This window comes from Salvelinus fontinalis, chromosome 16 (genome assembly GCF_029448725.1).
Source record: "Salvelinus fontinalis isolate EN_2023a chromosome 16, ASM2944872v1, whole genome shotgun sequence".
NCBI lineage: Eukaryota > Metazoa > Chordata > Actinopteri > Salmoniformes > Salmonidae > Salvelinus > Salvelinus fontinalis.
The window spans coordinates 41,370,314-41,383,619 of NC_074680.1; the positions used below are offsets into that span (position 1 = coordinate 41,370,314).

Genomic DNA, 13,306 nt, shown 5'->3' on the forward strand with positions numbered 1-13,306 from the left:
ACCTCACAGACAGGTATAGGTAATGTAGTTTACCTCACATACAGGTATAGGTAATGTAGTTTACCTCAGACATATATAGGTAATGTAGTTTACCTCACAGACAGGTATAGGTAATGTGGTTTACCTCACATGCAGGTATAGGTAATGCAGTTTACCTCACAGACAGGTATAGGTAATGTAGTTTACCCCAGACATGTATAGGTAATGCGGTTTACCTCACAGACAGGTATAGGTAATGTAGTTTACCTCACAGACATGTATAGGTAATGTAGTGTACCTGACAGACAGGTATAGGTAATGTAGTTTACCTCACAGACATGTATAGGTAATGTAGTGTACCTGACAGACAGGTATAGGTAATGTAGTTTACCTCACAGACAGGTATAGGTAATGTAGCGTACCTCAGACAGGTATAGGTAATGTATTGTACCTCAGACAGGTATAGGTAATGTAGTGTACCTGACCGACAGGTATAGGTAATGTAGTGTACCTGACAGACAGGTATAGGTAATGTATTGTACCTCAGACAGGTATAGGTAATGTAGCGTACCTCAGACAGGTATAGGTAATGTATTGTACCTCAGACAGGTATAGGTAATGTAGTGTACCTGACCGACAGGTATAGGTAATGTAGTGTACCTAGAAAATAAAGGAGAGCCGCACACTCTAGGAGCTCAGATGCAAAATATTTTTGGTTGGTAAGTAAATATTTTTGCATCTGAGCTCCTAGAGTGTGCGGCTCTCCTTTATTTTCTAGTGTTCTACTCCGCTAGCCAGCACCTCGCCTAAATAGGTGTGCGTTTCTTTTTTCTTCTAGAATGTAGTGTACCTGACATACAGGTATAGGTAATGTAGTATACCTGACAGACAGGTATAGGTAATGTAGTATACCTGACAGACAGGTATAGGTAATGTAGGCGTATCTGACAGACATGTATAGGTAATGTAGTGTACCTGACAGACAGGTATAGGTAATGTAGTATACCTGACAGACATTTACATTTAAGTCATTTAGCAGACGCTCTTATCCAGAGCGACTTACAAATTGGTGCATTCACCTTATGATATCCAGTGGAACAGCCACTTTACAATAGTGCATCTAAATCTTTTAAGGGGGGGGGGGGTCAGAAAGATTACTTTATCCTATCCTAGGTATTCCTTAAAGAGGTGGGGTTTCAGGTGTCTCCGGAAGGTGGTGATTGACTCCGCTGTCCTGGCGTCGTGAGGGAGTTTGTTCCACCATTGGGGTGCCAGGGCAGCGAACAGTTTTGACTGGGCTGAGCGAGAACTGTACTTCCTCAGAGGTAGGGAGGCGAGCAGGCCAGAGGTGGATGAACGCAGTGCCCTTGTTTGGATGTAGGTCCTGACAGGTATAGGTAATGTAGTATACCTGACAGACAGGTATAGGTAATGTAGTGTATCTGACAGACAGGTAATGTAGTGTATCTGACAGACAGGTGTAGGTAATGTAGTGTACCTGACAGACAGGTATAGGTAATGTAGTGTACCTCAGACAGGTATAGGTAATGTAGTGTACCTGACACACAGGTATAGGTAATGTAGTGTACCTGACAGACAGGTATAGGTAATGTAGTGTACCTGACAGACAGGTGGGTAACTGGATATTGCAGTTATATGAGAGGTGGTTGATGTAAATGAAGCCGTTAGCTTGGTGAAGATTAGGAAGACACTACAGAAGACTATTGAAAGTCCAGAGCAGTGGACTAAAATGTGATGTGCCTGTGTTTTATATACTCATTGGCCAGTTTATTAGGAACACCCTCAATTGGTATGAAGGGACCTAACGTGTGCCAGAAAAACATTCCTCATACCATTACAACACCGCCACCAAATGATTGGTCAGACCAGGCGATGTTTTTCCACTCCTCTATAGTCCAGTGTTGGAGATCGTGTGCCCACTGGAGCTGCTTCTTCTTGTTTCTGCTGTTTGAGTGGAACCCGGTCTGGCCGCCTGCTGCAATAGCCCTTCCTTTACAAGGACCGACGAGTTGTCCGTTCTGAGATGCCGTTCTGCACACCACTGTTGTACTGCACCGTTATTGGTCTGTTTGTGGCCAGCCTGTTAGCTTGCACAATTCTTGCCATTTTCCTTCGACCTCTCGTCAACGAGCTGCAGCTGACTGGATGTTTTGTGTTTGTCTCACCGTTCTCTGTAAACCATAGACACTGTCGTGCGTGAAAAGCCCAGAAGGCCGGCCGTTTATGAGATACTGGATCCTGCGCGCCTGGCACCAACGATCATATCACACTCCAAGTCGCTTAGGTCACTCGTTTTGCCCGTTCTAACGTTCAATGGAATGGTAACGGAATGCCTCGATGCCTGTCTGCCTGCTTTATATACCAAGCCACAGTCACATGACTCACCATGAACGGGGTAGTGTACCTAATAAACTGGCCACTGAGTGTATATTTCCACACTATAAGGTTAGAATAATACTGTGAAAATGATGATTGATGCTCTTTTAGTGTAAGAGCTATTTGAAAAGACCGCCTGAAATTTGAGCCTGTTTTGGTGGGATGCAGTTTTGACCTTCCATTAGGACGTCACCAGTTGGTAAATTAGTTAAGAGAGAACCAAACCTCTCTGCCATAACAGCTCATTTTCAGTTTTCCCCTCCCCACTCAGAACATTCTGACCACTCAGACAGTACTTGCAGAAATTCTTGCTTGAGAAATTGCTCTTTGCTAAGAAGCTATTTTTGTTTATTTTTGACCCTTTTAATTAAAAAGAATCACAGTAAGGTACTTAATTGTTACAGAGAAATGATTTAGATGTTGAGATAAAAATGGCTGACCTTTTTAAGATCCACCTTGTGATAGGTTGATAGAATGGCATTCTGGGTCTTTTTTTAAAATGTATTTTTACTGACAAAATCAATCAAGGTTATGCCGAAAGGCCACAATGCCGAAAGGTCATTAAAGGTCGTTATGCCGAAAGGTCATTTATTTCAGTAATGAGAAATGGACTGAGGTTGCTTTACTCTGTGTGTTTCAGGTCCGCAAGTGAGGAATGCCATGGCAACCACTCTGCTCACTCATACACAGCTGGCCACCATCTGGTGAGTACGCCTTCATCATCATCATATCATCAGCTTGTACCTGTATAAGAACGTTTGACCACAGGAACGGAACGTGTGTGTGTGTGTGTGTGTGTGTGTGTGTGTGTGTGTGTGTGTGTGTGTGTGTGTGTGTGTGTCAGGAACCTGGCTGATATAGATAAGGATGGGACTCTAAGAGGAGAGGAGTTTATCCTGGCCATGCATCTAGTGGACTTGGCCAAGACCGGACGACCCTTACCCCTCACACTACCAACAGAACTAATACCACCATCAGAGAGGTACACACACACACACACACACACTACCAACAGAACGAATACCATCATCACACACACACACACACACACACACACACACACACACACACACACACACACACACACACACACTACCAACAGAACGAAAACCATCATCACACACACACACACACACACACACACACACACACACACACACACACACACACACACACACACACACACACACACACACACACACACACACACACACACACACACACACACACACACACACACACACACACACACACAACCAGCAGAACTAATACCACCATCAGAGAGTTACACACACACTCATACACACACACACTCACACTCACTGTTTCTTGTAGGGGATCTGTGAATGGGACCAGCTTGTCTCTCTATGCTGGCATCACTGAGGAACTGGAGGCTGAGCCACCACAGAAAACCAAAAACAACTGTACGTACACACACACACACACACACACACTCTCACTCTTACACTCACACTCACACTCACTCTCACTCTCACACTCACACTCACTCTCACACTCACACTCACACTCTCACACTCACACTCACACTCACACTCTCTCTGTCTCTCTCTGTCTGTCTCTCTCTCTCTCTTTCTGTCTGTCTTTTTCTTTCTCTCTGTCTGTCTGTCTGTCTGTCTGTCTGTCTGTCTGTCTGTCTGTCTGTCTGTCTGTCTGTCTGTCTGTCTGTCTTTATCTCTCTTTCTCTGTCTGTCTGTCGGTCTCTCTCTGTCTTTATATCTCTTTCTCTCTGTCTCTTTCTTTCTCTCTCTCTCTCGTTCTTTCTCTCTCTCTCTCTGTCTCTTTCTTTCTCTCTCTCTCGTTCTTTCTCTCTCTCTCTGTCTCTTTCTCTCTCTCTCGTTCTTTCTCTCTCTCTGTCTCTTTCTTTCTCTCTCTCTCGTTCTTTCTCTCTCTCTCTCTGTCTCTTCCTTTCTGTCTCTCTCGTTCTTTCTCTCTCTCTCGTTCTTTCTGTCTCTATCGTTCTTTCTCTCTCTCTCTCGTTCTTTCTCTCTCTCTCGTTCTTTCTCTCTCTCTCTCGTTCTTTCTCTCTCTCGTTCTCTCTTGTTCTTTCTTTCTTTCTCTTGTTCTCTCTCTCTCTCTCTCTCCATCCCTCTCTCTTTCACAGTGTCGTTTGAGGATAAGTTCAAAGCCAACCTGGAGCGAGGGAACGCAGAGCTGGAGAAAAGAAGACAGGCTCTGCAGGATGCACAGAGGAAAGAGGATGAGAAACGGCAGCAGAAGGAGAGAGAGGAGAGAGAGAGGGAGGTCAGGGAGCAAGAGGAGAGGAGGAGGAAGGAGGAAGAGAGGAGGATGGAGCTGGAGAGACAGAAAGAGGAGGAGAGGCTGAAGGAGATGGAGCGAAGAGAGGTGAAGATCCGTGTTCTGTCAGGCATTCTAAATGTCAGTATAAACTGGGTAGGTCGAGCCCTGAATGCTGATTGGCTGACAGCCGTGGTATATCAGTCCGTATACCACGGGTATGACAAAACATTTATTTTTGACTGCTCTAATTACGTTGGTAACCAGTTTATAATAGCAATAAGGCACCTCGGGTGTTTGCGTCGTGCCTAAGAACAGTCTTTAGCCGTGGTTATTTGGTCATATACCAAACCCTTGTGGGTCTGATTGTTTAAGTATGAGTGAGTCTGTCCGTGTGTGTTCCCCAGGCGGCACAGCGTGAGCTGGAGCGCCAGAGGAAGGAGGAGCTGGAGAGAAGGAGGAGAGGAGAGCTGCAGCGCCAAAAGAGTCAGGAACAGGAAGAAGTCAGCAAACTGAAGGCCAGGAAGACGAGTCTGGAGACGGAGTTGGAGGCTGTGGTGAGACACACATAGATTTGACATTTGAGTCATTGAGCAGACTCTCTTATCCAGAGCCACTTATAGAAGCAATTATGGTTAAGTGTCTTGCTCGAGGTCACATCGACACATTTTTCCATCAAGTCGGCTAGGAGATTCGAACCAGTGACCTTTCGGTTAGTGGCCCAACACTCTTAACTGCTAGGCTACCTGCCTCCCTACACACACGTGCGGACAGAGACTCTACACCCAGACTCTACACCCAGACTCTACACACACTACCGTTCAAAATGTCCTTGTTTTTGAAAGAAAGTCACTTTTTTGTCCATTTAAAATAACATCAAATTGATCAGAAATACAGTGTAGACATTGTTAATGTTGTAAATGACTATTGTAGCTGGAAACGGCTGATTTTTAATGGAATATCTACATATGCGTACAGAGTCCCATTATCAGCAACCATCACTCCTGTGTTCCAATGGCACATTGTGTTAGCTAATCCAAGTTTATAATTTTAAAAGGCTAATTGATCATTAGAAAACCCTTTTGCAATTATGTTAGCACAGCTGAAAACTGTTGTTCTGATTTTAAAGAAGCAATAAAACTGTCCTTCTTTAGACTAGTTGAGTATCTGGAGCATCAGCATTTGTGGGTTCGATTTCCGGCTCAAAATGGCCAGAAACAAAGTATTTTCTTCTGTAACTCGTCATTCTATTCTTGTTCTGAGAAATGAAGGCTATTCCATGCGAGAAATTTCCAAGAAACTGAAGATCTCGTGCAATGCTGTGTACTATTCCCTTCACAGAACAGCGCAAACTGGCTCTAACCAGAATAGAAAGACGAGTGGGAGGCCCTGGTGCACAACTGAGCAAGAGGACAAGTACATTAGAGTGTCTAGTTTGAGAAACAGACGCCTCACCTTGCAGCTTCATTAAATAGTAACCGCAAAACACCAGTCTCAACGTCAACAGTGAAGAGGCGACTCCGGGATGCTGGCCTTCTAGGTAGAGTTGCAAAGAAAAAGCCATATCTCAGACTGACCAATAAAAAGAAAAGATTAAGATGGGCAAAATAACACAGACACTGGACAGAGGAACTCTGCGGTGTCAGAGGAAGGCCCAAAACATATTCAAAGATTCCAGTCACCCTAGTCAGTCTGTTCTCTCTGCTAAAGCACGGCAAGTGGTACCAGAGCGCCAAGTCTTGTTCCAAAATGCTTTTCAACAGCTTCTACCCCCAAGTCATACGACTGCGGAACAATTAATCAAATGGCCACCTGGACTATTTACCTTGACATCCCCCCTTTTGTTTCTACACTGCTGCTACTCGCTGTTTATTATCTATGCATAGTCACTTTACCACTACCTACATGTACAAATTACCTCAACTAACCTGTATCCCCGCATATTGACTCTGTACTGGTCCCCCTGTATAAAGCCTTATTGTTACTTTAAAAAAAAGTTTTACTTTAGTTGATTTAGTCAATTATTTTCTTAAACTGTATTATTGGTTAAGGGCTTGTAAGTAAGCATTTCACAGTAAGATTATACCTGTTGTATTTGGCGCTTGTGACAAATAACATTTGCTTTGATTATCTCACTTACAACTCCAATAGAGAAATGAGTATCTCCTAATCAACTATAATCCCAACGCTATGGTCCCTGTAGCTAACCACAGGTCTCTGTACCGGCACCCCCCTGTATACAGTTGGAAGTTTACATACACCTGAGCCAAATACATTTACACTAAGTTTTTCACAATTCCTGACGTTTATTCCTAGTAAAAATTCCCTGTCTTAGGTCAGTTAGGATCACCACTTTATTTTAAGAATGTGAAATGTCAGAATAATAGTAGAGAGAACGATTTATTTCAGCTTCTATTTCTTTCATCTCATTCCCAGTGGGTCAGAAGTTTACATACACTTAATTAGTATTTGGTAGGCATTGCCTTTAAATTGTTTAACTTGGATCAAATGTTTCAGGTAGCCTTCCACAAGTTTCCCACAATAAGTTGGGTGAATTTTGGCCCATTCCTCCTGACAGAGCTGGTGTAACTGAGTCAGGTTTGTAGGCCTCCTTGCTCGCACACGCTTTTTCAGTTCTGCCCACAAATTTTCTGTAGGATTGAGGTATGGGCTTTGTGATGGCCACTCCAATACCTTGACTTTGTTGTCCTTAAGCCATTTTGCCACAACTTTGGAAGTATGCTTGGGGTCATTGTCCATTTGGAAGACCCATTTCCAACTAATCTTTAACTTCCTGACTGATGTCTTGAGATGTTGCTTCAATATATCCACATCATTTTCCGTCCTCTTGATGCCATCTATTTTGTGAAGTGCACCAGTGCCTCCTGCAGCAAAGCACCCCCACAACATGATGATGCCATCCCTGTGCTTCACGGTTGGGATGGTGTTCTTCGGCTTGCAAGCATCCCCCTTTTTTCTCCAAACATAACGATGGTCATTATGGCCATACAGTTCTATTTTTGTTTCATCGGACCAGAGGACATTTCTCCAAAAAGTACGATCTTTGTCCCCATGTGCAGTTGCAAACCGTAGTCTGGCTTTTTTATGGCGGTTTTGGAGCAGTGGCTTCTTCTTTGCTGAGTGGCCTTTCAGGTTATGTTGATATAGGACTCGTTTTACTGTGGATATAGATACTTTTGTACCTGTTTCCTCCAGCATCTTCACAAGGTCCTTTGCTGTTGTTCTGGGATTGATGTTCACTTTTTGCACCAAAGTACGTTCATCTCTAGGAGATCTCCTTCCTGATCAGTATAACCGATGAGTGGTCCCATGTTGTTTATACTTACGTACTATTGTTTGTACAGATGAATGTGGTACCGTCAGGCATTTGGAATTTGCTCCCAACGATGAACTAGACTTGTGGAGGTCTACAATTTTTTTTCTGAGGTCTTGGCTGATTTATTTTTGATTGTATCATGATGTCATGAAATCAGTCAATTGAAATAGATTCGTTAGGCCCTAATCTATGGATTTCACATGGCTGGGCAGGGGCTCAGCCATGGGTTGGGCTGGGAAGGTATAGGCCCATCCACTGGGGAGCCAGGCCCAGCCAATCGGAAATAGTTATTTTTTTTTTCCACAAAAGGGCTTTATTGCAGACAGAAATCCTCCATTTGAGCGAAATAAGGTTTGGAAAATTTCTGGCATGTTTTGTTTCAGCTCATGAAACATGAGACCAACACTTTATATGTTGCATTTCAAATTTTGTTCAGTGTACAAACACCGTTTCCAGCTGCCCCCTGGTGGCCACGATAAATATTTCTTCAGATACTAAAATCCTCCTGCTGCAGGATTATTTTTCTCCTGCGAGGAAAGGGTCAAGTTTAAATCCTACATCTGTATATCTCTCTCTCCCAGCATAACAAACACAAACAGATCTCTGAGCGGCTGCGGGATGCTCAGAGTAAAAGGAAGATGCAACGCAGCGAGCTAGATCTGACCAACCAGAAACGAGACACAGCCAGACAGGACATCAGCTCCCTGCAGAGACAACTAGAGGTGTGTCTGTCTGTCCCTTTGTCTGTCGCTGTTTGTCTGTTGCTGTTTGTCTGTCGCTGTTTGTCCGTCTCTCTGTCTGGCCCCTCCTAATGATGCGTCTACTGCTCCTGTGCTTCAGGAGAACCAGAGTAAGCTGTCCCAGCTGACTCCAGAACAGCAGAGGCTCAGTGACAAACTGAGGGACATGGCCCTCAACAACCTGCCAGGTACTGACTGAGACTGGGGCTATGTTAGGCTGGGGTGTGGGCTATACTAGGGTGTATGGATGGGGTGTAGGCTATACTAGGGTGTATGGGTGGGGTAGAGGGCTATACTAGGGTGTGTGGGTGGGGTAAAGGGTTATACTAGGGTGTATGGGTGAGGTAGAGGGCTATACTAGGGTGTGTGGGTGGGGTAAAGGGTTATACTAGAGTGTATTGGTGAGGTAGAGGGCTATACTAGGGTGTATGGATAGCTTATAGGGCTATACTAGGGTGTATGGGTGGGGTAGAGGGCTATACTAGGGTGTGTGGGTGGGTTATAGGGCTATACTAGGGTGTATGGGTGAGGTAGAGGGCTATACTAGGGTGTATGGGTGGGGTAGAGGGCTATACTAGGGTGTATGGGTGGGGTAGAGGGCTGTACTGGGGTGTATGGGTGGGGTAGAGGGCTGTACTGGGGTGTATGGGTGGGGTAGAGGCCTGTACTGGGGTGTATGGGTGGGGTGTAGGCTGTACTGGGGTGTGTGGGTGGGGTAGAGGGCTATACTAGGGTGTATGGATGGGGTAGAGGGCTATACTAGGGTGTATGGATGGGGTAGAGGGCTATACTAGGGTGTATGGATAGGTTATAGGGCTATACTAGGGTGTATGGGTGAGTAGAGGGATATACTAGCGTGTGTGGATGGTGTGTATGCTGTACTAGGGTGTATGGGTGAGGCAGAGGGCTATACTAGGGTGTATGGGTGGGGTAAAGGGTTATCCTAGGGTGTATGGATGGGGTAGAGGGCTATATTAGGGTGTATGGATAGGTTATAGGGCTATACTAGGGTGTATGGGTGAGTAGAGGGCTATACTAGGGTGTATGGGTGGGGTAGAGGGCTGTACTGGGGTGTATGGGTGGGGTAGAGGGCTATACTAGGGTGTATGGATGGGGTAGAGGGCTATACTAGGGTGTGTGGGTGGGGTAGAGGGCTATACTAGGGTGTATGGATGGGGTAGAGGGCTGTACTGGGGTGTATGGGTGGGATAGAGGGCTATACTAGGGTGTATGGATGGGGTGTAGGCTGTACTGGGGTGTATGGATGGGGTAGACAGTAGGACTAGGGTATATTATAGGGCTATACTAGGGTGTATGGATGGGGTAGAGGGCTATACTGGGGTGTGTGGATGGGGTGTAGGGCTATACTAGGGTGTATGGATAGGGTAGAGGGCTATAATAGGGTGTATGAGTGGTGTAGAGAGCTATACTAGGGTGTATGGATGGGGTGTATGCTGTACTAGGGTGAATGGGTGAGGTAGAGGGCTATACTAGGGTGTATTGGTGAGGTAGAGGGATAAACTAGGGTGTATGGATGGGGTAGAGGGCTATGCTAGGGTATATGGATAGGTTATAGGGCTATACTAGGGTGTATGGTTAGTAGAGGGCTATACTAGGGTGTATGGGTGGGGTAGAGGGCTGTACTGGGGTGTATGGGTGGGGTAGAGGGCTATACTGGGGTGTATGGGTGGGGTAGAGGGCTGTACTGGGGTGTATGGGTGGGGTAGAGGGCTATACTGGGGTGTGTGGGTGGGGTAGAGGGCTATACTAGGGTGTATGGATTTTGTAGAGGGCTATACTAGGGTGTATGGGTGGGGTAGAGGGCTATACTAGGGTGTATGGGTGGGGTAGAGGGCTGTACTGGGGTGTATGGCTGGGGTAGAGGGCTATACCAGGGTGTGTGGATGGGGTGTAGGCTGTACTGGGGTGTGTGGGTGGGGTAGAGGGCTATACTAGGGTGTATGGGTGGGGTAGAGGGCTGTACTGGGGTGTATGGGTGGGGTAGAGGGCTATACTAGGGTGTATGGATGGGGTGTAGGCTGTACTGGGGTGTATGGGTGCGGTAGAGGGCTATACTGGGGTGTATGGATGGGGTAGAGGGCTATACTAGGGTGTATGGATGGGATAGAGGGCTATACTAGGGTGTATGGATGGGGTGTAGGCTGTACTGGGGTGTATGGATGGGGTAGAGGGCTATACTAGGGTGTATGGATGGGGTGTAGGGCTATACTAGGGTGTATGGATAGGGTAGAGGGCTGTCATAGGGTGTATGAGTGGTGTAGAGAGCTATACTAGGGTGTATGGATGGGGTGTATGCTGTACTAGGGTGAATGGGTGAGGTAGAGGGCTATACTAGGGTGTATGGGTGGGGTAGAGGGCTATACTACGGTGTATGGATGGGTTGTAGGGCTATACTAGGGTGTATGGATGGGGTAGAGGGCTATACTAGGGTGTATGGATGGGGTAGAGGGCTATACTGGGGTGTATGGGTGGGGTAGAGGGCTATACTGGGGTGTATGGATGGGGTGTGGGCTATACTAGGGTGTATGGATGGGGTGTATGCTATACTAGGGTGTATGGGTGGGGTAGAGGGCTATACTAGGGTGTATGGGTGGGGTAGAGGGCTATACTAGGGTGTATGGATGGGGTGTATGCTGTACTAGGGTGTATGAGTGAGTTAGAGGGCTACACTAGGGTGTATTGGTGAGGTAGAGGGATAAACTAGGGTGTATGGATGGGGTAGAGGGCTATACTAGGGTGTATGGGTGAGTAGAGGGCTATACTAGGGTGTATGGATGGGGTAGAGGGCTATACTAGGGTGTATGGGTGAGTAGAGGGCTATACTAGGGTGTATGAGTGGGGTAGAGGGCTATACTATGGTGTATGGATGGGTTGTAGGGCTGGGGTAGAGGGCTATACTGGGGTGTATGGATGGGGTAGAGGGCTATACTAGGGTGTATGGATGGGGTAGAGGGCTATACTGGGGTGTATGGGTGGGGTAGAGGGCTATACTGGGGTGTGTGGGTGGGGTGTGGGCTATACTAGGGTGTATGGATGGGGTAGACAGTAGGACTAGAGTATATTATAGAGCTATACTAGGGTGTATGGATGGGTTGTGGGCTATACTACGGTGTATGGATGGGGGAGAGGGCTATACTGGGCTGTATGGATGGGGTAGAGGGCTATACCAGGGTGTGTGGATGGGGTAGAGGGCTATACTAGGGTATATGGATGGGGTAGAGTGCTATACTGGGGTGTATGGATGGGGTAGACAGTAGGACTGGGGTATATAATAGGGCTATACTAGGCCATGTTCCACATTCAATCAAACATTACTGAATAGGACTCCATGTTTGAAGACATACAGTGACCTCAGAAACTATTCATACCCCTTGACTTATTCCAGATTTTGTTGAACGAGCCTGAATATTCACACAATACCCCATAATGACAAAGTGAAAACCTGTTTATAGAAATGTTCGCAAATGTATTGAAATTAAATCCCGTATATCTAATTTACATAAGTATTCACGTTCTTCAGTCAATACTTTGTAGAAGCAACTTTGCCAGTGATTACAGCTTTGAGTCATCTATCAGCTTTACACATCTGGATTTCGGATTTTCTCCCACTCTTCTGTTACTCTTCTGTACTGTTGAGTTAGATGGGGAGCGGCTGTGAACAGCAATCTTCAAGTCTTTCCACAGATTTTCAATGGGGTTTAAGTCTGGGCTTTGGCTGGGCCACTCAAGGACTTTCACATTCTTGTTCTGAAGCCATTCCAATGTTTCTTTGGCTGTATGCTTGGGATAATTTTCCTGTTGGAATGTAACGCTTCGCCCCCAGTCTATGGTCGTTTTGCAAGTTCTCGTCAAGGATTTCCCTGTATTTGGCTCCATTCATTGTTCCCTCTATCCTTACCAGTCTCCTTGTCGCTGAAAAGCATCCCCCATAACATGATGCTGCCACCACCATGCTTCACGGCAGGGATGATCTGTGCCTGGTTTTCTCCAGACATGGCTCTTTGCATTCAGGCCAAAAAAGTCAAAGTTTTGTCTCATCAGATCACAGAATCTTTTGCCTAATGCTCTGAGTCTTTTTGCCTTTTTGCAAACTCCCAGGCGTGCTGTCATGTGCCTTCTTCTCACGATTGGCTTCCGTATGGCCACTTTCCCATAAAACCCAGATTGGTGAAGTGCTGTAGAGACTGTTGTCCTTCTGGCAGGTTCTACCATCTCAGCCAAGGAACTCTGTAACGTAAACTCACCCCATTCCGTACAAATGTGCGCAACCGGAACATTCAAACGATGCTACAAAGAAAACTAATGGGACTGTAGCAACTGTGTTGACTTCAAAATCTGGGGTGTGAACTAGGTTTCTATTCAAGCGTTGATCGACATGGTAATGGCTCTATAGTATTGGAGAAAAGTTGAAAAAAACGGACCCTACGTTACATCGTGACGTGTCATGTCGTAACGTACAGCACTCATAAAGCAACTATTTATGTCTTACAATCTCTCTCCACCAGGTGTAGCACTTCTCTCATCGTTTAAAAACAAGAAATGGACAGTGACGGGGGTAAGGGGGGATACCTAGTCA

General features: G+C 45.9%; 1 protein-coding gene across 1 annotated transcript in view; it reads left to right on the forward strand.

Annotated features, from left to right (window-relative positions):
- LOC129813199 (intersectin-2-like) overlaps positions 1–13,306 on the forward strand; it is an 83,460-nt gene that overhangs the window by 33,628 nt on the left and 36,526 nt on the right. Inside the window, exons 9-15 of the mRNA XM_055865468.1 lie at positions 3,017–3,080; positions 3,221–3,358; positions 3,712–3,800; positions 4,499–4,740; positions 5,040–5,189; positions 8,551–8,691; positions 8,810–8,897. Of these exons, the coding sequence (XP_055721443.1) occupies positions 3,017–3,080; positions 3,221–3,358; positions 3,712–3,800; positions 4,499–4,740; positions 5,040–5,189; positions 8,551–8,691; positions 8,810–8,897 (912 nt within the window). The remainder of the gene's footprint in view (positions 1–3,016; positions 3,081–3,220; positions 3,359–3,711; positions 3,801–4,498; positions 4,741–5,039; positions 5,190–8,550; positions 8,692–8,809; positions 8,898–13,306) is intronic.